Raw genomic sequence first — 25,674 nt, 5'->3', positions numbered from 1 at the left:
TCATGTGCAGAAGGCCAAAAGTAATTACGTTGGACGCAGCTGCCATGAGACCCACCAGTCTCTGGAACTGTTTCACAGTGAGTGACTGGCCTAGTTTTACCATATTTACGGCTGTGAGAATCGCAGAAATACGTGCTGGAGACAATCGTGCTTTCATAGTTGTCGAATCCCACATCACCCCTAAAAAAGTGGTCCTCTGGGCTGGGAGGAGCACACTCTTCTTGGTGTTTAGCCGCAACCCCAACCTCTTTATGTGAGATAGAACGACATCTCGATGCCGAACTGCCAACTGCTCGGAACGAGCCAGGATCAACCAGTCGTCGATATAGTTTAATACGCGAATGCCCTGGAGTCTCAGAGGAGCCAGCGCTGCATCCACGCATTTCGTAAAGGTGCGGGGTGATAAACCTAGGCCGAATGGAAGGACCCGATATTGCATATGCTTCGCCCCCGAAAGCAAACCTCAGGAACTTCCTGTGATGAGGATGAATGGATACATGAAAGTAAGCGTCCTTCAAGTCTATTGTGACAAACCAGTCGTCGGACTGAATCTGTGATACAATCTGTTTGAGTGTAAGCATCTTGAACTTGAGTTTGTGAACTCTGCTGTTTAACTGACGCAGATCTAGAATAGGACGCAACCCCCCATCCTTCTTGGGAACGATGAAGTAACGGCTGTAAAACCCTGACTCTCTGCTGGGAGGAGAAACCCTTTCTATAGCCCCTTTTTGCAGAAGCGTCAGTACTTCTAGCTCCATGACCCGAACCTGCCTTGGGTCCACCACTGTGGGAAGGACCCCTTTAAATCTGGGCGGACGAGAACCGAACTGAATTCTGTAACCCTTTTCTATTATATGCAGGACCCACTGAGAAATATTTGGCAGTAGTTTCCACGCTGCCAGAAATTCTACTAAGGGGACCAGTCTCTCGATACTGGCCTCGGGATTCGGTTGTAGCAGTGGATCCAGTAGGGAACAACCGAACTGACCGTTCTACGATCCTCCTCGGAGAATCGTATGGGGACGCTGACACCTCGGTGCCCTGAAGCGGCGAACCGGCAGGGAACAACCGATGTGGCAGCGCTGCGACTCTCCTCAGAGAATCGCCCCCCAGAGGGTGCCGAGGATGAACGATTTCTCGAAATCGTCCCTCCTCGGAGGGGACCACCCTCAGAAGCCTGACGCCTTGGGCGTCAGGTCTTCTTCTTAGCCCAAGTCTTCTTAGAGATGACAGTCCTCAGATCTTGCCTACCCCTAGCTGGCCTGGACTGCGACCGCCACCCAGATTCCCCAGATTGTGGAGGAGCCCGAGTGGCGACACTCTGTTTTTGATGCACTCTGTACTGTGAGGAGCTTGTACTCGGACGAGACTGCTCGGATTTAATAATCATTTTTCGCCCAGCAGTCTCGGGGACATCGAAACGTCGAGGAAGAAACCTCTGGAACGCAGCCGATTGTTTTTTCGTTTCTTGAAACCTATCGACGACACAGTTGATAGCGTCGCCGAACAAACTTGAAGGTGACAGTGGCGCGTCCAGAAGAACAGACCTATCTTTATCCTTTATATCAGACAGATTTAACCAAATATGCCGCTCCGTGGCCACCAGGGCTGCCATAGAACGGCCCACTGATTTGGCCGTCTCCTTGGTGGCCCGGAGAGACAGGTCTGTTGCGCGACGCAATTCTCGAATTGCGTCAGCGCTGACTTCCTCACGTTCAACGATATCCTTCAGCAGATCAGCCTGGCATGCCTGCAGTATAGACATAGTGTGCAGACATGACGCAGCCTGACCTGCTGCCGAATATGCTTTACCCACCAGCGAAGATGTAGATTTTAATGGCTTGGTGGGTAACGTCGGGGTTTTTAATGATGACGATGACTCGGGAGAGAGATAGCTCGCGATCGTCTCTTCAGCCCGAGGCACCGTCACATAACCATAATCAGATGCACCCAAAACATTACTGTAACAGGAAGTTTGTGGGTTAAATACTTTGAATGACGCCGGTTTATTCCACGATCTCGAAACCTCATTGTGGAGATCGGGAAAAAACGGGAGTCCCCGACGTGGAGGCTGTGTTTTAGATGGTAAAAATCTTTCATCTAATAAACTTTTCTTAGTAACACTCAGAGAATCATCGGCTGGCCATTCAATATTTAATCTAGCTTCAGCACGAGATAAAACCTCCATAAGCTCCTCATCATTACCGGAGGCATGAGCTGGCGAAGACTCAACATCCCCCATATCAACACTGACGACATCCAGATCCTCAGAACTGGATAGCCGCAACAATGGTGGCCCAACCTGGGAAGGAGAAGCCGCAGCGCGGGCTCCTTCCTGGGCAGAGGCACCGGATCCAGCAGGTAAGGGTTGAGAAAGATCCATATGCGATCCATATGCGAACCCCAAGATGAAAGCCTTCGCTGTGCCTCGGCAGCAGCGGGACCCGCACCTCGGGGAGCGCGAACCGAACCGTCCTCCTCAAAGAACGCCCGGCGAGAGCGGAGCGTCCTCACGGACAGCTTCTCGCAATGCTCACAGTCAGCTCCCTCGAGTACTGACTGGGCATGCTCCACTCCCAGACAAGCAACACAAAGCTGATGTGTGTCCCCACCCGTGATGAAACGAGGGCAAGGGACAACACAACGCTTGAATTCTTGTTTCACCATAATATATATATATATATATAGATAGATAATGTGCTTGTGACAGACAACAGTAAATAGACAAGGACAGTATACAGAGAGCGCTTGCTGAAGGCAGCAGAAGCTGTCGCGGTCTGTTTTCTGGTGTGCTTTATAGCTTCCTGGTCTATGCATCACCGCCTATGACGTCTCGCTCTTCCATTGGACTGATTATACACGTGCTTCACGACGCAATCACGCAGAGCGTTCCCACCGCGTCTCAACGCAGCTCGAGTTCCCTTGAAAGGGAACAGAGAGTTGTTCTGATCGGACGGGAACCATCATGAATTTCAGCCAAGCATCTACTGACTGTATGAGCCTCCTTGTGGTTTAGGTGGTGTGATATGAGTTCAAATTCATTTGATCCATTCGTTCTTTATTATGCACATTTTCCCGTTTTGTGAGGATGTAATTTGGAGCAAATCCTTGGTCTACTTTGAGGCTTTTGTTTGACTGTATTGAGTCACATGACAAGGCTGCTCATATACTCAACTTTCTTGTGCTTTTATTTCATTTCAGCATTTCAGTCTTTTTTAATAATAGAATATCTCAACAGAAATTAAGTCAACACTTTTAACTCAATGTGGTGTTTAAGATATTGCATTCTTAGTTTGGCATCACAGAGACGTGGTACAGTCTCTATCAACTGTTTGAGGATGCCTTAAAACAATGTTTCTAAATTGACATTATATTAAAAGAAAAGTGGTGTAGGCCGCTCATTTGTTATTTCTTAGTAATTTTGAATCCAAGCTTCCATTCAAAACAGAACAACAATGAAGAAGTGATATTTTTACTGTAAAAATACAGTAATTCCTCTTCCTGGTTCCCCTGTCCTGGAACAACCAACTTCCCATGGATCTGAACTCAGAATGCATATTGTGTACAAACAAAGGGAAGTTTTTTTTCTTGTATTACTTTATATTCAAAAACAAAAACAACCTTCAGCTTCACCCCAAAAGCTTAAAAATAAATGAAGCTTAAATTTGTATTTACATTTATCATATCACATTTTATTTTATATTTATTTATTTATTTATTTTACTGTGTACTACTACCCCTATTACTCAGTAATTACCATTCTAAATTTAGAAGATGAAACCAGAGCTATTTGATTTGGTTTGTGGGACTATACAGTGTAGAAAAGAGAAAATAACTTATTGTACTAAAATCTTCCTTGATTGAGGTTCTTGTAGGGTGTCCAAATTTGAATCAAAATTGCAGCTGTAAGCATGTCAAGTTTACCATAACCTTAAGAACTGTTTTTTTTCTGCTGTAATTAAAGGTCCAAAGATTTACTGGAGTTGTCTTGTCCTTAAAACCTTAAAACAGACATAAAACTTCTGTCCCGTGTCTCTTAGGAACAAGCAGCATATTGAAACATGATAATCTTGCCGAACTAGCACTCACACGTTTACTGATGGTTTAGAACACCTTGAGGAAAAGACATCAAAAGTGTTGGTCACAGTGTCTATGGAGAGCATTTGAGCTAGAGATATGAGACAATAAGCACCATAAAAGAATAATGACAGTGCTGGTATGTGATACATTTCAGGGAATTTCCATTTACTGCTTTATATTCACTTAATATATTATTTTAGTTCCTATTTCCACATTTTACTTCCTGTTATACGTCAATAACCAGTAACAATGGACTCCCACGTGCTTCGTAAATACATGCAGTGGGTAGGAAGTCATTTGTACTTAATTAAAGCTTTCATGTTTGGAAGTTGTCAACTTCTTACTACAGTCACTGGTACTATATGCCATTACTCACAAATGATGGATGACGAAGAGAACAATTTGTACAAAATGCTCATTAAATACAGGATTCTTTAAAAAAAGTTATATTTTGTATGATAAAACTCACACATGTGCCAAATTAATACACGTTTTGCTCAAATAAACGGGTCATTTGAAAATGTCCTCCAATAAGTAATGCTCTATTGTCATTGAGTCTCACCGAAAGGTCATGTTTCAGTACCTACTATAAAATCTACCCTTTCCACATCTATTCTTTTAACTAGAAAATAAAACATTTTCATATGCTGCGAACTTGCTGCATACTTTTCTGTAACCATTCTTGGAACGATGGTGGCCAGCTATCTGCCTTCCTCTCATGATGATTTGCCTGCCTATCATAATACTTGTTTGAAATCATTCCCTCACATTTTCATGAGTACATAATGGAGTTCTCTCGAAACATACAGGCTAGGGCAAAATGAGCTTCTGTATACTACTTGTGTATAATCATCATGCTTAACCCAAAATTCTAGCATTTATTGAGCATGTATTTATTTATTGGCATTAACCTGTGAGTCCAACAAAAGTGATGCCGAATCTTAATTTTAAGTTTGCTCTAAAAGCTTGTTTGAATTACTATAAAATGTTGTTCCAATTCTCTTCACTAATTGTGAATATATTATAGTTTACTTTTTTCTAATAGTTTCTGAACAGCATTTCCAACAACCATTTTTTAGCATTTACACGACACTGTTTTCAACTAAAAATGCAAAACAGCATCTTGGGGGCATAAAAACGCAAACCTTCGAAAACGGGTTTCAACGTGCAAGTTTTTGAAAATGATACTGTTATCGTCTCTGTGTAAACAATAAAAGTGCAAATTTGTGAAAACTGTGAGGTCATGTGCATGCGTATTACGTGTTCAGTCTATAGGTGCGTAGAGTTTCGTTACATCGCCAACTACTGGCCTGGCAGGCATAATACAGCGTTTTTAGTCGTTTTCGTGGATCCGTGTAAATGGGCATCATTGTGACATTTACATCTGTTGGCGAATAACACAAAGCAAAAACTTTTATATTTTTAGCACATGATTGTTGTGTAAATGTACCCTTAGTTTTTATCAAATCTCAGTCTAACAATTTTATTTACTAGTAATAACAGCCTTATTTGAAAATGCCAAACATTTAAAAGCAGAAGAAAATCTGTAATTAAACATTTAAAAATACTATGCCTTAGGTGCTCTGTCAGTAAAAACAACTTGGAAAAATGTGTGGTATATCCCTGTCGGTGCCATTGCTACTGACTATACTGATAAACTCAACACTGAATGACTTTGCATTCCTACAGATCAGAGTTCAAGCCTTCTTCATGACACAGACCCCATTTGTCTTTATGACCATTTCGAAATGTTAACAATACGTTAGGCCATACAGCTCTTGAACTTTCGCCCTCTTATATAGACTGAATGCCAGCACAGTTCAGTCTCCATCAACTCAGTAAATGGCACATGAGAGGAAGCTTTTGATAATGTTTGAATGAAGTGTGTAGAACATTCAGAAGATTAGAGATTAGACCTGGAGGACCCAAGATATTCTCATTACATGATGTTCTGATCATGAACACTCTATAGGAGATTCAATATCCCTCTTGTAAAACTATTATTTTTATTTGTTGATTGTACATAGGTGTTTGAGGAGAAAATAAAAAGGTTTATACTAATTAGAAATGCATAAATGTGACAAGAACAAATTCTAGTCAAGCTGTTTTGTTTTGCTACATTTTGGATGCTAGTTGACACAGAGTCTTGGCATTACTAAGTTTTATCTGTTGGGACTTGGAGCGTTCACAGTCTTTCTTTTTATCACTGCTGGTTAAACAAAAGGCTTGTGTTGCCATCCCGTCCTTGGCAATCCACACATTTTCCAAAGTGATAAGAAGGAAGGGAGTGTCTGTAGCTACTTGATACAAAGTGAAGGAGTTTGGGCACTAAATGTCAAGACATTCTTCTTTAAAACGGTATCGAACAGACCGTTTCCATCGCAGATATGAGTGCTTCCCACCCTTATTGTGAAGCACTTAATGAGTTTTGGAATGAATCAGAGGAATAAAACTTTGACGTCAGACTCTTATTTTCCTCTCCGAGGTTTTACATTGTCATATTTGTTACTAGGGTTTACTTGTGCTTCATCATGACATCTGCAAACATCAAACATATCTTTAATGTTGACATTCTCAGATATGACAAGTTCAAAATTGTATAGCCTCATAAAATACATCATACAAGACTTGTGTCGATTTTATGAAAAGGATCAACTGATCAACTGATCAACTATGTGTGCGTCAGTATATAAACATTTTATTCAGTAACTGCCTTTCATAAAGCTCTTACTATCAAATTTTTGATTAGCATCTCTTCTCATTCAGTTTAATAAATTTGTTGAATTCCACTGATTGAATTTTGGTGAGAGAGACATACATAGCAATTTGCAATCTGTGAATACAGAGCAGGATAGAGTATAAACTAGAGGAAACAGTCAATGGCTGTGTAACATCAGACTGATCAGAGATGCATCAGAAGAAGGGAGCCACATTACTGTAACTCACCATTCATCTGAAAAGGTCAACTGTATAGTATTGATTCAGTCATATACAGTGAGACGATTTACTGTTGGCAGCAAACTCTTTTATGTCAATTACACAAGTTAAGTTATTTAAGTGTATTTTCTGATATAGCATCTGTTTGTCATGCAGAATGAACTGTTTGTTAAAAGTATTACATTGAAAGAAATCGAAAGAAGTACTTGTTGTGTTTTGGTGATTAAATGAAACGTTCTTATTAAATATTACAGTCACCTTTTAGTTTAGTGTCCAATCGCACAACTAACTATTACCACGACTTTTGCCTCAATAAACTCCCAATTACTGCTTATTAATAGTTAGTAAGGTAGTTGAAAAGTTTAGGTATTGGGTAGGATTAAGGGATGTAGAATATGGTTATGCAGAAAAGGGCATTAATATGTGCTTTACAAGTATTAATAAATAGCAAATATCCTAGTAATATGCATGCTAATAAGCAACTAATTCATACTGAGAACTATACCCTAAACTAAAGTGTTACCACTATTGCAATAATCTTGTTTTGAAACGATGATTATGAGGACTGAACATGTGTATGTAATGAAAGAATGAGATCAGGTTTTAAAAGAATGTCTCAGTGACCAGTCCAGAGTTTTGAAAATGGACACCTTACTTGTGAACAGAGGTGGGCACAAATACATCAAACACTATTTTGTTACAAAATACAAATACTGGCCCATAAAATTTAACAAAATAAAATACAAAATACTGATGTGAAAAATGTATTTAAATAAAATAAAAGTAATTAGTATTTTGAAAATATATAAGTAAATTGAAAAATACTCCCACAATAATCTTAAGTCTTTTTTTTATTACTGAAAGGTCAATAACACAAATAGTAGCAATAACACAAATGTGAGAAATGTGTAAATTCAAAATGGCGAAGAAGCAAAATAAAAAAGTATGGGCATTTCCCTAAACCTCTACAGGGCCTGAAACAGCTCCCTCTGACGTAAATGGCTTGTATAGCTAAGTTCACATCAATGGTGTGGTAGGCTGCCCTTAATAGCAAAACGTGTTGGATGTAGCTACGTAGCCATATTATCACCGTTACTCTACTCGTGCCTTAAAGAACAAGTTCGATATTTTACACTTAAAGCCCTGTTTAAGATAGTTTCTGATGAAATAGAACGGTTAAGATCGAAATTTGGAAAAATGGTGCTGTCACGAGAATTGTCGGTTTCTGTGTTAGCACCCCCCCCCCCCCACCCCACCTCCACAATGGTTTCATAAGGGCACTGGAACAAATAATCATTCATAAAACGCATTAAACTTTAGTTTACAAAGACGTGAAACTCACCGAGTGGTCTGGGGTGTTCACTGATATGCTCATACAAAAATCGCTGCAAAAGATGCTTTCCAACAGGTGTTTTACCATTCGTTGTAAAACTGTGGACCTATTTTTCCAAACACCTCACAACCGGACATTCTTCCGTTGAGAGCTTGAATAATAGATACTCCAGCCCAGTTGGTGGCGATAATGCACCTTTGCCAATGTTTGGATAGCGTAGCCTACGATACTGCGACTGCATAACTACAGAAATAATACAAACAACCCCATTCCCATTTCCGTCAGCGGAGTAATACCGTACCTCACAGAACATCCAACACAAGTCAATGGAGTTGGACAAAAACTATGATAAAACCTGTTGGAAAGCATCTTTTGCAGCGATTTTTGCGTAAAAATAACAGACCGAGAATTTTCGTCACAAAATCAAAATTCCATTTTAATCATAATATATATGATTAATCATATTAATCATAATATGTGTTGGTTTGTTTTACACACGAGACTCTAACTGCCCTGACCCCGTGTGCCTTTTCCATAGTAGAATCGCACTGCGTACGCAATTACTGAAAAACAATAGGATTGATGATTATTTTATACAAAATCACTATCAATATTTCTCATGTAATACGTTTAAAAACGTGTAAAAACTGCAGATGGTGAACGTTATATTGTGAACGCTTTACTTGCTTAGCATGGAGATTTCAGTGGAGTTACGACAGACGCGCTGTTTCATAATAGGTAGGGCCTATGATGTCCTTTTATGAATGACAACACAGTGCATTGGTCTCATAAGGCACAATTACTTTCTCTATAATGCTGTTCAGTGTGCAATATGAGTGTGCCATTTTTAAGAGTTCAAAACTCATTCACTTCTTGGAGGGAGCCCGGTCTACAGGGTGTCACGTGATTTTCGTGCATCTAACCTGGACATTGCCATTGCCAACATCAGACCGAAAATATGGCAAAATCATTTACTATGGTGATTTTTCTTAAGTATTTAAGTATTTGAAATACTCCAAATACACTCCCTCAAAATATTTTGTTACAAAATACATATTAAATTTTTCCACACCTGCAAAATACAAATTACAAAATACACTAAAGTAATTAAATACGTATTTAAAATACATTTAATTGAAATACTGCCCATGTCTGCTTGTGAAAATAATACTAAAGTGATTTTCTTTTTCTTTTTCAGCAAAATTCCACAACTGACCCTAAACCAGACATATTTAAGATTAATTTCCCACTTGATTCTCTATGAAAATGAATCTACCTTTTGAGAGTTTTTCCCATCACTCATGTTATTTCAAATTAACTGCACATTGATGCAAATCTTCCTAACGAATGCAAATAAAGCCACACCAATAGAGGCCTATTGCAGGTATAAACATTTAAAAATAGGAAGTTAACCATTTATTTGTAATAAAGGAGCCCATTTAAACGACATTTTCTCAACAGACCCATGACGTTAAACCATTTGCTACGTCATCTGTCTGGTGGCATATGCCACACTGATTTTAAGAGTCCAGTTTCGCAATCTAGGTTGTAGCCTAAGTATCCTCCCCCTGCTGGCTTATTTAACTGGCTGGACTCTGTGAAGCCACCTGTAGCGGATCTGTCCTCCAACGGAGATAAACCTCCGAAAGACACCGATTTAACGGACATAAAGCCCTTGCCAAGAAGGAATTCTTCCTCTGGGGAATTTGATTTGATTTGATTTTTTTTTTTTTTTTACCAATAAGCCTATTATTATCTATTTTTTTTATTTGTATGAACGTCACTTAAGTAGAGAACCATGTTACGGACGCATCAACTCTTCATATTAATCTCGACCTCAGGTAAGCCCGCGTTTTTGTGTGCTGACGGGTTTATTTTAGATATAGCTACAATAAGTAGCCTAGTCTATATTTGAAAAGATAGCTATTTCTACAGGTGATAGCAATTTTATTTTGACTAACCCACTGGTGTTAATTTGACTTGCGCCGTGGATATGTTTTTGTTTTAAGGACCATGGACAGTCTCGAGTGCTGGACAAACGCGAACATTTCCATTTCGTTTTTTATTACTAATGTTGGTGTCTGTTTGTAGACAAAGACAAAACTTTTGCCTGTCGAAAACGTGAGGCACAATTGAATGGTTCCGTGGAAGACTTTGGGCACAAAATAGTTTTCACAGCCTATCCGGTTTTGAAGCGGAATAAATGAAATAATAGTGTCAAGATTCAAAACTAGTGATCTAAAAACTAGTGATTCTAAAAACAACCTAGACAGCATTTATAGTCATGATATATCAGCGTTGTTCTTAGCTTATACTCACTTTAACCTACAGGCACCATTTGCGTCCAGAATGTACTTTTAAGACTGTGAAAACTGACGATGAAGCATTTTACAGAGTTGTTAACTGTAAATTAAAGTGCAGTGTCTTGATTTCATCTGAACATTTTTATGGCTAATTTAAAGTCACATGACCACGTTGTTCCTCTGATGAAGCTTCGTAAAACATGGAGTAGGCTATTACGAACACAACTGTTTTAAATATAGATTAAATACAGTATTGAAAGGGTCTATTATTAGTAGTATTTTTTCTAGTATTAGATTGCTCTTTCTCACATAAAATATGATCAGATGCAAATAAGTCATTGGTCACATTTGTGGTCAGTGGGAAACGGACTCATTTTGAATAAGTAACTGAATGATTCACATTATAAAATTGTAGGTTACATTTAATGAAACAAGCAATAGCAATAATTTATTCTTAGATTATTTTCTTTGATTCAATATCTATTATTGCCTAATAGTAAAATTGTAAATATAAAAAGTTAAGTAAACCCACAGGCTTATTTGCGCATGAAAAGTATGAAAGACATTCAACACTGTCTTTAAAAGGAACATATAAAAGGTTTCTTTGTAATTCTATCATAAAACGCAATATTAAAAAGATATTGAGTTTATTTTATTTTCAAGTGTACAGTTTTTTTACGTGTCTGTTTAATTTTGGCATTTTGTGTGGTGTGAGGGTTAGTCTGTGGTGAGTCACTGTGTCACACACAGTCAGACATGACTTTGAGACTCTCCTGTGTTCATTCACGCACACACACTTTGTTGTAAGTAAGCACTCCTGGGGATTTGCTTCATCACATCCTTTATTTTAGAATCTACCATAGAAATAGGCTATCACATAACATGTTTCATTTAGGATATGTGCTTTTGTGTTGCTATTGTGATGACTCTATCGCAGCCTTAATTCAATACTCACTGACCACAGACAGATAAGTTTCTTTAATAAATTCCTCTCAAATTTCAAGTTACGAAATTACCATTATGTCAAGGCCTAGTTAAACATAATAATCTGTGTATATATACGGCATCACATTTGCATTAGGGCTTGTTTGTGTTTCTAATGAAGTAAGTCCTAGTGTGTGTGTGTGTGTGTTTGTGTGTGTGTGTGTGTGTGTGTGTATGTGTGTGTGTGTGTGTGTGTGTGTGTGTGTGTGTGTGTGTGTGTGTGTGTGTGTGTGTGTGTGTGTGTGTGTGTGTGTGTGTGTGTGTGTGTGTGTGTGTGTGTGTGTTAAGTTCTGTAGAGGAATAGCCTGTGGGTATGTCCTGCCTTTCTGTCTGGCACCAAGTCCAGCTGTGTCCTAACGGGGGACCTGTCAAAGACAGAAAGCAAGTTAAAGAGAGAATGTCAGGATGGCAGATAGATGGCTAGATGTCAAATGTGAGGAAAATGACAAACGCATGTGTGTGAGAGAGACAGTATTTATATTTATCTTCCTTATATCTTCAGTAACCCATAATCATCATGCGTATCATATTACTGATGGAGGTTTACTGAGGTTCTGCTGAGGATGTTATGGCCCAATATGTATATTATTTACAGAGTTTGATAACATAATTTACTGCATAAATTACTGCCATTTGAATCATTTACACATTTAATAATTTTGTTCAAAAAGTTGATTCATTAGGGAACTAAATAAGTGACTCTATGAATGAGTCAGAATCATTTGCTAAGCCTATTCGTTAAAAAACACTGAATCATTCATTTCAAAAACAAACATGAAAAAATGAAAAATGATTTTTTTTTCATGAAAAGCAATATTGTGTCTAAAATGTAAGTTATTCAATATTAACTTTTTGTTAATTGAACTGTTGTATAAAAGCAATGTCAGAATTTGGCGGTGTAGTTGTTAGTTCTAAGGTGATGTTTTCAAATTAGTAATGAGTCTTGGACAAATCTTCCGATCTTGCAATTACAGATCATGTATCTATAGACATAATAAAATAAATCTAAACAAAACAGGGTCTTTAGGACACTCCTTGGTTTTTCCTTGTCCAGTTGTTTGTTGCAATAGTACATGCAACAGTAGCAGAATAAAATAGGCTATGAAATAAAAGTAAAAAAAATAGCCTATATATTTTTATTAATTATTTTTTTATAAATTATGTTAATTTATATATTGGGTCCTCTGAGGTCTGATTAAGTGAGGCTGGGAAGATTCTGGAATAAGGCCTTTGTTTCAGAGTGTGCTCTAATCCAGGCAAAGTGCTGTAATGCTAATCTGGCCATCTGAGGGATAAAGAAGCTCTCTAATACAGTCAATATAGTTAATTAATGCTGCCTGCTTTGCAAATTAACCATACGCTTCATCTAAACCTACAAGGAGTTAAGTTACTGATTTTTTTCACCTATATATACACACATATATATATATATATATATATATATATATATATATAGGTGACAAAAATCAGTAACTATATATCAGTATATATTCATTTGATATTTCTAGGTTTTAGTAATTGTTTAACATTAAATATTTTTGTATCCAGGTCTCTTCTCTTCTCTTCTCTTCTCTTCTCTTCTCTTCTCTTCTCTTCTCTTCTCTTCTCTTCTCTTCTCTTCTCTTCCATTGGGATTAGAGGTTGTAAATCTGCCCCTTTAATTGGACAGCATAGGGTGACTTTGTTTTAATTGGATATGATTGAGTGTGAGTTTATCTAGTGTGTTCTTCTAGCACAGAAATGCTTCTCCAGGGAACCATCTGTTAGAGGCATTTAAAGCTTTGTAAGCCTTTGCAAGCGAGAGTAAGGGAGAGTAGGCCTATATGGCATTATAATGGCCTGTTGTGTCTATAAATGGCAAAATCAACCAATTTTACACAGAAAGAGGAAGTGTGGTTAAGGAACAATGAAGAGGGGAATTTTATCTAAAACAAGTATTTAGCACTTGTGCTATATGTAAATCAAAGCTACTCTCAATTTGTACATCTTCTTAATAAAACTTATGTGGGTGTTGTTGTAAATGGTTGCCAGGGAGTTGCTTAATGGTTTATAATGCTTTATTTGTTTGCTAGGGTGTTGTAGGTTGTTTGACTAATAAAAGTACATAAGTGAGGCTGCTTAGAAAGGTAATATTACGCCCTTTTGCCCAACAGGCCACTATTTGAGTCAACAGCATTGTCCGGAACATGTTCATAACTTAGAGGTTTGATCAAATATATAAGAGTAATATGATGACATGACTTGAAATCTGCAATCAGTGTTATTTTAGTATTATTTTTGTACTGATATAGTATTTATTAATACTTTGAATTAGGTTTTAAATTTATATTTATGTGCCTTTGCCTTTGTCATTATTATTATTATTATTATTATTATTTTAAATATTTGTAATTATCTTTCATTTATTTTTATTTCAGTAATAGTTTTAGCAATTTGAATATGCATCTATTTTTCCAGTTAGTTGCCAAGGCAAAATTTCTCATTTTTAAGTTTTTCATCTAATATTCATATTTTATTTTATTTTATTTCAATTCAATGTATGGGCCCTTATTTTAAGCCAAGCTGGTTGATTTAACGTAGATTGTGACTTCATATCTGTGACCTGATTGCTTTGTTCTGATTAGTTAACAGACCAGATGTGTTTCTGCCTTAAACGTGGCCAGGATGTCTGAGTACTGGCATTAAGAAGTTTCAGTCCAAGAAGTCACGTATCTCCAAATGCTACTGATATTGTGATTACAGATAAGGCAGTGTGAATGAGGAACAGACTGAGTATGGGAGAACATGTCTGTGCCATAAGAGAGAGAAAACAAAGATAAGATAGAGGAACAACATTGTCACGGCTAAGGGTGTAACAATGTTAGTGAGGAACTGTTTTTCCTTAGAATTTTTGTATTCTAAATTTGCTCAAATGCTAGTACTAATGGCACCAGTAATACATTTTATGATTCTAAAATTCAAAATTAAATGTTTAAATGAATTTACTACAAATTAAATTCGATTAATTTAAACTGTTTCCAAGCATGTTAATGGAATTGCCCATTAATTCAACTTTGATTACAATGACACAGCTTATGACAGGTGGGCTGTCTCTATAACCTAGTGAAGTTGTGTCACTATGACATTTTTGGAGAAGTCATAATTCTATGGCCCTCTCATAGGTGACATCTTATAATTCCAGTTGATGGAAGACATCCTTAAATATAACTAGATGTATTCATTTTATTATCTCATTTATCCTGACCTAGAGGACAACTTAAAGGGGTAGTTCCAAACCTATACGACTTTCCTTCTCTGTGGAACATAAAATAATATATTCTGAGAAATGTCTCAGTGTTTTTTTTTTGTCCATACAAATTGAAGTCAATGCTAACGAAAACTGTTCGAAGGTTAAATGTGTGTAAGCAAATGATGACAGAATTTTTATTTTATTTTTAATCTTTAAGTAGAAAAAGGCACAACATATGCCAACCCCACCCCATAAACCATGTAAAGTTGAAAATGTGTCTAAATCGCTAAAACATTCATATCAGATTCACAGACATATCAGATAGCATTGTGTTCAGACACAGATTGATGTGCAGTTCTACTCACACACCCTTGCTGTAAAAAGGAAGGGTGCAAAATGCAAATGTCATTTCTCTTTCCATAGTTGTTCAACACGCATAACATATCCTAAAGAGGCACACAATCACTTTCACGGACCTTATCGGAACTGCTCCAAGCTGGCGGACTGACCTGTTTTACTCAACCCGAGCTGCTGCGTCTTTAGCCATTCTCAAGAAACTGCTAAAGACGCATCTTTTTCAGCAATACTTGACCCATTAATATTAACACTGACTATTCTATAGGAAAAACAACAACCTTGCTATGTGTGCTGTGCTGAACTGGGACTGGTTTTGGCATTTGCATATTGTTGTCCTATTGTTGGTTTGATTGCTTCTATTGCTCTCCTCATTTGTAAGTTGTTTTGAATTAAAGCAATCTGCTAAATGATTAAATTTAAATCTCTATCTATCTATCTATCTATCTATCTATCTATCTATCTATCTATCTATCTATCTATCTATCTATCTATCTATCTATAGATAAATAAATAAAAAGGCAGTAACTATTTAAACAATGTATTTTACTTGTGAACTGATGTTTAGCTGTTCTTTTCAGTTGTCAAATTATTTTTGGATCATCAGTCTTCAAGCTCAGTGAACAGTGGTCACAGACATCAAGATGTAGGCCTACCTTTAATTTCACCAAGCTGATTGCTCCCCCACAGTCATCATGTTTTCGGGCCATTTCATGTTTGATATTGACGGGACATAAAGCGGTGATATAAGTGTGTGAGTTGTTTACTTACTTTTGAATTAGTCTTCTCATTAACGGCATCAATTTGTTCATTAGGTATGATTCGCAAACACACGAAAACAAAATGCGGGATTTATCACACTGACCAATCGCTTCAGTGGCAAGTGATGTAATCGGTGTGCGGCCTAACACTGTGTAACACTGGTAACACAGACTATCGCAGTAAGACTACTGTGAGCATGTAAGCCATGCTTATGCGGTACAGTTAAGCAAATATGAATTACCCATAGCAGATCTATACATGTGGAGCTGGGGAAGGTGGAGGGCTTCTGAAAGCACGCTGCAGAATGCTACAGCAAATGCTGACCAAGTATTTGTAGGTTGAACAGCAAGATTATTGGCTACTGATGCAGCTGTGCCCTATAGAGAATCATGTTGGGGGATAATTGAGAATGAACGAGGGAAAGTCATGTGAGAAGAGACAATGCCTCCTTTGGCTATGATTGGATATGATTGGTCGGTGCGATTTATCCCACCTCTTGTTTTTGTGCGTGTTTGCGAATCGGACCTGTCAATCAGCACCATCTAGTTTCATGACAGACTTTTGGATATGTTAGGTATATTAATGTATAATATAATATAATATAATATAATATAATTAATATATTAACTACAAATCTGTTCTAGCTAAAACAGTACTATTGACACTAAACAAAAGGATATATGGTTCAAACTGCAAACAGTAAATACATACAAGGATTTATCATTTTAATTCAAGTATATTTAACAACTCATTGTCCAAAAACCAAAACTCAGCTTTGGCTTGACAGGGACGAAGTCCCCTTTATTATTTAACAAAAGATTTTAATTGAGCCATGGAGTGAATGGAGGAGATGATTAAACAGAGAGAAAGGCCAAACATGAGAAAGTCAGACATGGTTTTTGTGTTGGGTTACGAGAATGAGAAGGTTACATGTGTTTTTGAGAGCCAGGGTGATAGATGATTGTGTGTGGGTGTGAGTGTGTGTTTATCTGTGGGATGCAAGCAGTTCACAGTTTTCAGGTCTTTCTGCTGCCTGGCGTCAAGTTTGCTGCTTTGAAGCAGCGAGCCACGACTACAGAAGACTTCAGCCTTGAGGCATCTCAGATCTGCCTGTCAACCCCCACGTTTCACTTTTTCTCACACACGCATAACCCATCTTATTTAGTTTTTCTTACACTGTCTGCCCCTCAGTGTGTATGTTTGGTCTAAAAAAAAGTAATATTGGCTTTATATCTTACACTTAAGCTTATTGCCACATAGTTCACAAATCTAGTGTGTGTGTGTCTGTGTGAGAGCAGTGGATAAGCTCCAAGGTTCTGTGTGGACAAGCTCCAAGGTCATTTTATACCTGCCACACACACACACACACACACACACACACACACACACACACACACACACACACACACACACACACACACACACACACACACACACACACACACACACACACACACACACATATTAATTCAGAAATAGAGGTCCTACTGTACATAGCAATAGTGGAATTTGGTTAGAGGACAGGGTGTTGAGACATTGGCTACTCTGGTAACAGGACAGAAGCAACTTGTCTTCCTTTGACCTGAATGAATGCTGTAGTTGAAATCTAGTGCGGCCTCAATAATAATATACTTTGATTGCTCTCAGCAGACTAGTAGTCATTCATTAGATGATTAACTTTAATTGACCTTAAAGTTACTGACATTACTGTTTCTTGTTAATTATCATAAATATACTTAATAATAATTATTGTATTATTCAAAATCTAAAACAAATCAAATATATGTTGATAATTTGGTTGATTTTAAATGAATTGTTAACTTATTTGTTTTGTTGTTAAAGGGTTAATTCACCCAAAAATACTTCACCAGAAAATTGTCTTTAATTATTCGCCCTCATGTCGTTCCAAACCCATAAGACTTGCATTCATCTTCGGAACACGAATAAATATATTTGTAATGAAATTTGAGAGCTTTCTGCCCTCCATTGACAGCTACACAACTACCACTTTCAAGCCCCAGAAAGGCAGTAAAGACATCATAAAAGTAATACATGTGACTCCAGTGGTTTAACCTCAAGTTTATGAAGTGACGCGAGTGCCTTGTTTGCGCCAAAAAAAAAAAACATAATTTACCACTTCATTCACAAAATATTAATATCCAATACAATATTTTTTTACCACTACCTTTGAATTGACAGTCCTACTATTAATAAAGAAGAAAAATGTCTTTGTAACCTTTATTTAAAATGTATTACTTTCTTTTCCGCTGATGGCAGTTGACCAAAAATAAATTTTATTTAATATTTTTACTGCAAAACTTTAAGTAATTATTTATACTTTTTCAGTATTTTTCAATGTATATTTTTGGTTTACATATAGAAATTTTATTGTAAATATAAAATCCACTGGAAATAAATATGAACAATTTGATGTTCATTGATATTATTTAAATTGACAGAAATAAAATTAAAAATATGAACCTTTGCTGTCCAGACCACTACCCTTATATAAGTATACCCTTATATAAGTATATCTGTAGAAAAATTTCAATTAACTTGGTAAATTCCACTAAGATGACATCTGACCTGACCTCTGCTCTGCTCAGAAGTAAAGTCTTATGTGCTCTTTGACCCAGACAGCCTCATTCCTCATTCAGACTTAGTTTTCTGGTGATGCTTTGAGTTAGAACTGGATCTTACATAACCCACTCATCTCTTTTGTGTCTGGAACGGATTAGCAAGTAGTAGGCTAATCACCCTGAATCATGCACTGCCCTTGGGAGAACACACAAGATGTATTATAAATGCCATTCTTTAATAAAACAATGCAGATTAGATTCAATTTTTTTTGTATAACATTTAAATACAACAGCATGTACCTTTGTGGAATCTAGTACTTAAAATATATATTTAATTTTTGTGAGTATCCGTTATGTTTTCACTTTTTGTCCTCCAAATGTGATAAACTATGAAGAGAAACAGATGTTTCTCATTTGAGCAAAGTGCCTCTGAGTCTGGTGGATCTTTACTTTTAAAGAAGCCACTTAACACTTCAGGAAATGCAGATTGCAGAACTGCTTATGTGATAGTGAATGTCTATCAGCATCTATCTTTGTTGGTTAAAAAAAAAACATGTACCCTGTGAGACATTAATGTGTACCACTGATGTAGTATCCATCTAAAGGGATCCATTAAACCTGATTTTCCTAAGCTCAACATGTGAGACATTAAAAGAAAAAAGAAAAAAAAAAATATATAAACGTTAGTAAGACTACTTTGTTTCAATATAACTGATTTCACATGACTTACACTCATAAATGGGAATTCAGATAGCACTCTTAAGACATACATGAACTTTGCTTATGACATATGGTTCTTATAAACAAGTGGTAATAGCCTATCTTAATCCATTCTGTTGACATTTTCCTCTCCACTAAGCATGAAATATGTGACTTTATTGCTAGGTAAACTGTGATCTATCTATGAGCGTGTAGGCGAGTGGAAAAAAAGTTAATAAATAAACAGGCAGCTGTGCAAATAGCCTGATACGTCTTTCTTTCTTTCTTTCTTTCTTTCTTTCTTTCTTTCTTTCTTTCTTTCTTTCTTTCTTTCTTTCTTTCAAATGCCTTAATCGGATAATTAATGGGACTCCTGGATCATCAGGAAAAATATTTCTCAATTATGCTCACTTCTTAGGGATAGTTGCTTGAAAAATGACAGACCCATCATCATCTACTCATTCTCACGTCGTTCCAAACCCTGATGTATTTTTCCCATGGATAACTATCCAAATGTGATGATGGTGACCACACACACCAAGACCAAAAACTAGCTCTCCTATCTAATTAAATTCAGTTCCCTTTCGTTCAGTCACTCTGAGTTACGTCAGTGACCGACAAAATGGGGGTTTCCCTTAGAAGCCTATCACCTTCGAGTTCTACAAAACGAGCCAATGGCAAGGAAATGCCATGGGTCTGCCGAATTTGCATAATGCAACATGGGTATAAAAAGAGGTATGCTGGCAATCTTGCATTATGTTTTCTTGCTGAGTACCGCTGTACCGTTCCAGTGGTACAGCGGTTGTGGCAGAGGGACGTAACATCTCTGTTCCCTCCTTAGGGAACGAGGGTTACACACGTAACCGAGACGTTATTTGTCTGTGTTTGGATTTCTGACTTAATTTAAAAAGCAAACAATAAAAGCAATATGTATAGAAACATGACACCTCTCTCTCTCTCTCTCTCTCTCTCTCTCTCTCTCTCTCTCTCTCTCTCTCTCTGTGTGTGTGTGTGTGTGTGTTCTGGAGTTCACTTTTCCTTGTTAATAAATTGCTCTTTTGTATGTGTTGCTAGGTATCAACACAAGCAGTATATAGCTGCAGGAGACAGTCACTTTATGTGACTTTGTTCTCGGAAAATATTGAAATTACTATGAGGATGTGATCCATGCATGTATAGTTTAAGTTTGACGGTAAATTGTACCTTATTGACTATGGAAATGCTATGGGTGTGCTTGATTGGATTGCAAGAAACATACAGGAAACCAATTGAAGACTGAAATTTGTGTCCCAAGATTGTACGGATTCGTTGTACTATATGCATCTCATGCCATCTGAACAATTCTGTCTGTTCTCACAGCTTTGATAGCCACATCCACTGTTCATCCCACAATAAGCACGACTGCCTTGACAACCACACTAGTTTTATCTAGCACAAATTCAACCAGTGATTCCACAGCTGGCCCAAACAATGCTACCTCTACTGATACTGCAGGTAAGGACACATTCTCTACTTCCAATACAAAACATTAGCTAGTACAATCACTACAATGCAGATGAAGTCATTATATCAGACATTATTAGTACAGCCTATATATAAAAACAGTAACACCACATCGACCTCTGCTAGCTCAAGAAAAGTTCTTGCTAATATACTGCTGCTTCAGAAGCAAAGCAGCTCTAGCAATGTTTCTTCATGTGATACAAGTGATGAAAACTATTTTGTAAAAAAAACTCTCCATTCATTTTCTCATTCAAGTCACTTTTAGTCCTCAGACTTGTCATTCAAGCTTTGCATATGCTTCTGAAAACAGTTTAATTTCTTGATGTTTTTATGCTGGTTTCACTGTCTGTCATATGTTTAATGAAGTGAGGCTGATGGGCTTTAAGCTTTTTAGTGGAACAGCAACTAGTTATAGCCACAAATAAATATTAGTACACTTTATTTGATATAAAGACCTTTTGTCTTGACAAAATAAAAACATTGTTATTTATCTACAGCTTAATTCAGATATTTGTCGATGAATGTTTACTCTCACATGCTTATTTCTGTAGCAATGTGCACAACCACTCTTTTAACACAATATGTCCTTTCTTTTGAATAATACAGTTATAAATACAGCATATTTTATACAGTTTTAATCATGTATACAATATAAACTGAAACAGTACAGAGTTCTTCTGAGAAGACATTTCAGCATCGAATGTAATTAGATTCAGTAACTTTATGAATAAAATAAGTTGAAATAAACTCTAAAGCTGTATCTTATTTGGCTTTTTAAAATCTTTCTCAAAGAAATTAAAATAGGCAATAAGCATGAATTAGAACGTCCTGGTTGCGTATGCAACCCACCGTTCCCTGAAGGAGGGAACGGAGGACGTAGTCGACGCGACTGAAATGGGATCACGCTAGGGAGCCTATCATCTTCGAGTACTATTGAACGAGCCAATGTAATTGGCGTGCGTGATTCGCATCACACACTCCGCCCCCGCGGCGCGGGTATAAATACGGAAGTGGATGCACGCACTAGTTGCTTTTCGCTGAGGAGCCGAGAGTAACCCGGGGTCAGCGGTGGTCCAGCGGTAGTGGCAAGGGGACTACGTCCTCCGTTCCCTCCTTCAGGGAACGGTGGGTTGCATACGCAACCAGGACGTTCCCTTTCAGTCGATAACGTCGGACGTAGTCGACGCGACTGAAATGGGATCAACCATTGAACACGCCACTAACGCTGCCACCTTCCAGTGCCTAAACCAAAGCCTCCTGATGCCCCCGCAAACTTAAGGCGGGGAAGGACAGGGCTTAGGCCAGGGAAGTCACTGCTGTTCCTACAGGACCACTGGGAAAGCGTTCCCCGTACGTTGGAAGGAAGGGACGCTGCGGAAGCCACATCCAACCCGAGGGAGGAAATGTGGAGAATACACATATGAACTGGGCGGAAACCGGGCAGTCTAACCTATGGAATGTCACTGGGGTGGCTCCAGCCTAAGACGGGGGGAGACACACCGGACAGTGACGGCAGAGAGACTCTGCCGAGGGAAGACACGGGCTCACCGCAGGGAGCCGTATCGTGGAAGAATACACATATGGGGTCACCGAAGGGACCGCAACATATGGACCCAGCCTAACACAGGTTCCACACTGCTTACGAGTGGTAGGCCTAACACCAGACGTTCCGCACGTCCGACGTCGGAGGGGTGTGGAGGAACTCAACAGGGTTCAATTTTAAGGGAACTCAACTGGAGTAGAAAGGCGCACGTATCCAGTCCATAGGAGGGGAATGGCGCCGCAAGCCGACACTTGAACCGGGCTCACGGTGAAACTGGCTTCATGAGAAGGGAGCCCACGGGAAGCAGCGGTTCAACTAGGTGTCGTCCAGCCCCCAACTCTAGAATCTGTTTAGCAAAGTATATCGTCAACGCCCAGGCGGAGCACTTTACACTCATCCTAGAGGAGCTCAACACCTAAGTGGACATGTTGCATCTCGGATCTTTGCCGAAATGAAGGCAAGCACTAAGTGCACTTTGCATGGAAACAGCCTTCCCTCTCTGCTGAATTCCAACAGATATTTGAAGAGCTGGTCTGAGGTCTATGACTTGCATTCTGTACACGTCCAAGCGAATCGGACAGAGAAGCCAGGGCTGGATCTGCCTCCTCCAGGGCAGCGCTTGCAGGCTCACCACCTGCTCCTATTACGGGAGAGGTAGGAACCTTGGGCACAATCCGAGCCGGGGTCTCAGCTTGTGAGAGTTAGCCGGCCCAGACTCCAGGCACAATACGTTGACCGAAAGCGAGCAAGTCCCTACCCTCTAGTAGAGACCACGCGAGCAGGAGAACTGATATAACAGAATTTTTAACTCACTACCTGCAGTGGCTCAGGGGCGGTCTCTGCAGTGCAGTCGCACCAGGGACAAGGCCCAAGAGGGTAAAGAGGGACACAAGGATTTACAAGACCTTGCTCCTCAGGAACCTGACGATCAGAACGTGCTTCTGCATACTTCTGCAACACGATGAGCGTCGTTTAAACACCGAGGCAACATCATTTTGAGGGTGATTTAGGAAAACAGCCTACTGCAACCCATTTTGCAGGAAAGAGAGCACTGAAGTGATCGAAAGCTTTCAGGATCTCCTCAGGGGAGAAGACGCACCCAACGACTAGGTTCCACTTCTAAAGGCGTAAGCACGCTACCCAATTCTAGGGGGTGCTCGCAGAAGTGATGGTAACTAACACATGTTCTTGTGATAGCCACCTGAACCTCCGCGTTCAGATGTAAGACCGCCCGGAATCTACGGGGGAAGAACGCGTGTGCCATCGTGCCCCGTCCCCGAAAGAGTTTCCAGGGGAAGTCAGGAAGGCTGTTGAAGGGAACCAGGTCTAGTTGGGCCGATGAGGGGCAACTATGAAGACCTGTTCCTCTCCTGACATGGCACGTAGGTGCAAGTGACGGGCGCAAAAGACAGGAGCATTGCTCAACACAACATGTGAAGATCACTGGGCTTCAGGAGCATTTTCTGCTCAGCACTTGGGTGTGACAAGTTCACTGAGCTTCAGGAGCATTCCTGCTCAACACCTGAGTGTGATAAACTCACCGAGCTTCAGGAGCATTTCTGCTCAACACTTGAGTACGAAGAACCTCACTGAGCGACAGGAGCATTTCTGCTCAGCACTTGAGTGTGACAAGTTCACTGAGCTTCAGGAGCATTACTGCTCAACACCTGAGTGTGATAAACTCACTGAGCTTCAGGAGCATTTCTGCTCAACACTTGAGTGCGAGGAACTTCACTGAGCACCAGGAGCATTTCTGCTCAGCACTGCGTGTGATGAATTCACTGAGCTACCTGTGATGGACTCACTGAGCTACAGGAGCATTGCTGCTCAACACCAGAGTGCGATGAACTTCACTGAGTTTCAGGAGCAAATCTGCTCAACATGAAGAGTGATGATTTCACTGACTTGCAGGCGCAAGGCGACCATGAGTCGCAGTCACTTTTAGAAGGCTCACTGGGGTTAAACGCATTTCTGCGGGCCCCTGGGGCCGCTGAGTCCCAGTGTTTGTCCAAGGGTAGTCCGCTCGGTTTACCCAAACACTGGCGGAAAAATAAAACCGGGGGGGCAACTGAGCGGCCCCGGAATGGTCATGACCCAGCCGGACCCAGGGGATGGAGTCTCCACTTGCCCTGGCTATAACTGTCGTGAGGCTCGATGGCGGCACGATTGAGTAAGCGGGAGGAGTGGAATAAGGCGCCCTCAGAAGCGTCTGACTCCAAGGAGGAGGTGACGGGTGAGTTTGTGACATGCAGGGGAAGCTTGCGCAACGGTCGCAATGTCTAACAACTCGAGGCACGAATGCCCGTGTAGTCGGGGGTCGCCCAGGCCCCCGTTAAAACACGCCCTTTGTACATGGCCGCTCTGTTGAAGAGGGTTTGGCAGCAGACCGGGATGAACTAATGTCACACAGGGTGAGCTGCTCTGCCACGGTCACCTCGGGACTCGATCGTGAAGCTAGCGCTGAAGCGGTCACATATGGAGGGAGCCAAAGGCTGCGACTACCATATACCCCAGGAGCCTCTGAAAGTTCTTTCAGTGGGACCCTTTCTCACTTCAACACCAGCTGAACACATTCTCATTGGAGAGACATGTTGGACCGAGTACCTCTCCAAAACTAGAAAAGAGATACTCAGCCCGTGGGCGAGATTACTCTCTTCCAGTTGACCTGAAGACCCAACGGGCTCTGGAGCACTCGAGGGGAAGGACACTGTACTGACACTCCACCCTTAGACGCAACACACAGGATGGCCTGCGGTGCGGGAGGTAGAGATCTGAAGCACATGTCTTTCAGGTCAAAGCTGCAGACCAATCTTGGGCCAAGATGGTCACGACCCACCACCTAGTAGCACGAAGAACGAGTTTACAACTGGCCTTCGTACCGGCTGGAGGAGCGGCTATATCAAATCCTTCGCCAGCAGGATAAGATAAGCACGCACAAGTCAGGAGCACTGCTCAACACTCGGTGTGATGAATATCACTGAATTTTCAGGAGCACGTCTGCTCAACACCTAATGTGATGACTATCACTGACTTGAGCGGGGTAGCCGAGCCTGAGGTGGGGCAGCAAAGTAGAGAGAGTGGTGTTAGTGTGCTGTGCAACACTTACCTGTCTCCACAAGCGGCAGGGGGCGCGTGAGAAGGCGGATGACCGGGTCCTCGAACGCACCAAGCTGCCCGCTGGCGACCAAGGGGGAGCTGAGGGGTGTAAGGCTATACAGGGTCACACCCGCCAGACTGGCCCTCTTGGGACCCAGGAACAGATGAAATTGCTCTCTCTTTGAAGTGTGGGTACCGCTTGCTCCGTTTTTTTTTTTTTTTTTTTTTAGGGAGCCAGCGGCGGAACAGACACACACACAAACAAAGGCTCC

The 25,674-nt window shown here is 39.8% G+C and overlaps 1 protein-coding gene across 3 annotated transcripts in view; it reads left to right on the top strand.

The window, feature by feature from the left end:
* Positions 1 to 9,959: 9,959 nt before the first annotated feature.
* Positions 9,960 to 25,674, top strand: part of LOC143722065 (uncharacterized) — a 32,004-nt gene continuing 16,289 nt past the window's right edge. For 2 of the 3 annotated variants that reach the window (XM_077213202.1, XM_077213201.1), the window contains exons 1-2: positions 9,960 to 10,191; positions 20,620 to 20,754. In XM_077213202.1, the coding sequence (XP_077069317.1) occupies positions 10,149 to 10,191; positions 20,620 to 20,754 (178 nt within the window). In that variant the 5' untranslated portion in view covers positions 9,960 to 10,148. The remainder of the gene's footprint in view (positions 10,192 to 20,619; positions 20,755 to 25,674) is intronic. The other variant, XM_077213203.1, reaches the window with a different exon arrangement.

Source organism: Siphateles boraxobius, unplaced genomic scaffold, assembly GCF_051911475.1.
Source record: "Siphateles boraxobius isolate OS27281-9 unplaced genomic scaffold, OSU_SipBor_1 66, whole genome shotgun sequence".
NCBI lineage: Eukaryota > Metazoa > Chordata > Actinopteri > Cypriniformes > Leuciscidae > Siphateles > Siphateles boraxobius.
This window is presented reverse-complemented; position numbering and strand designations above follow the sequence as displayed.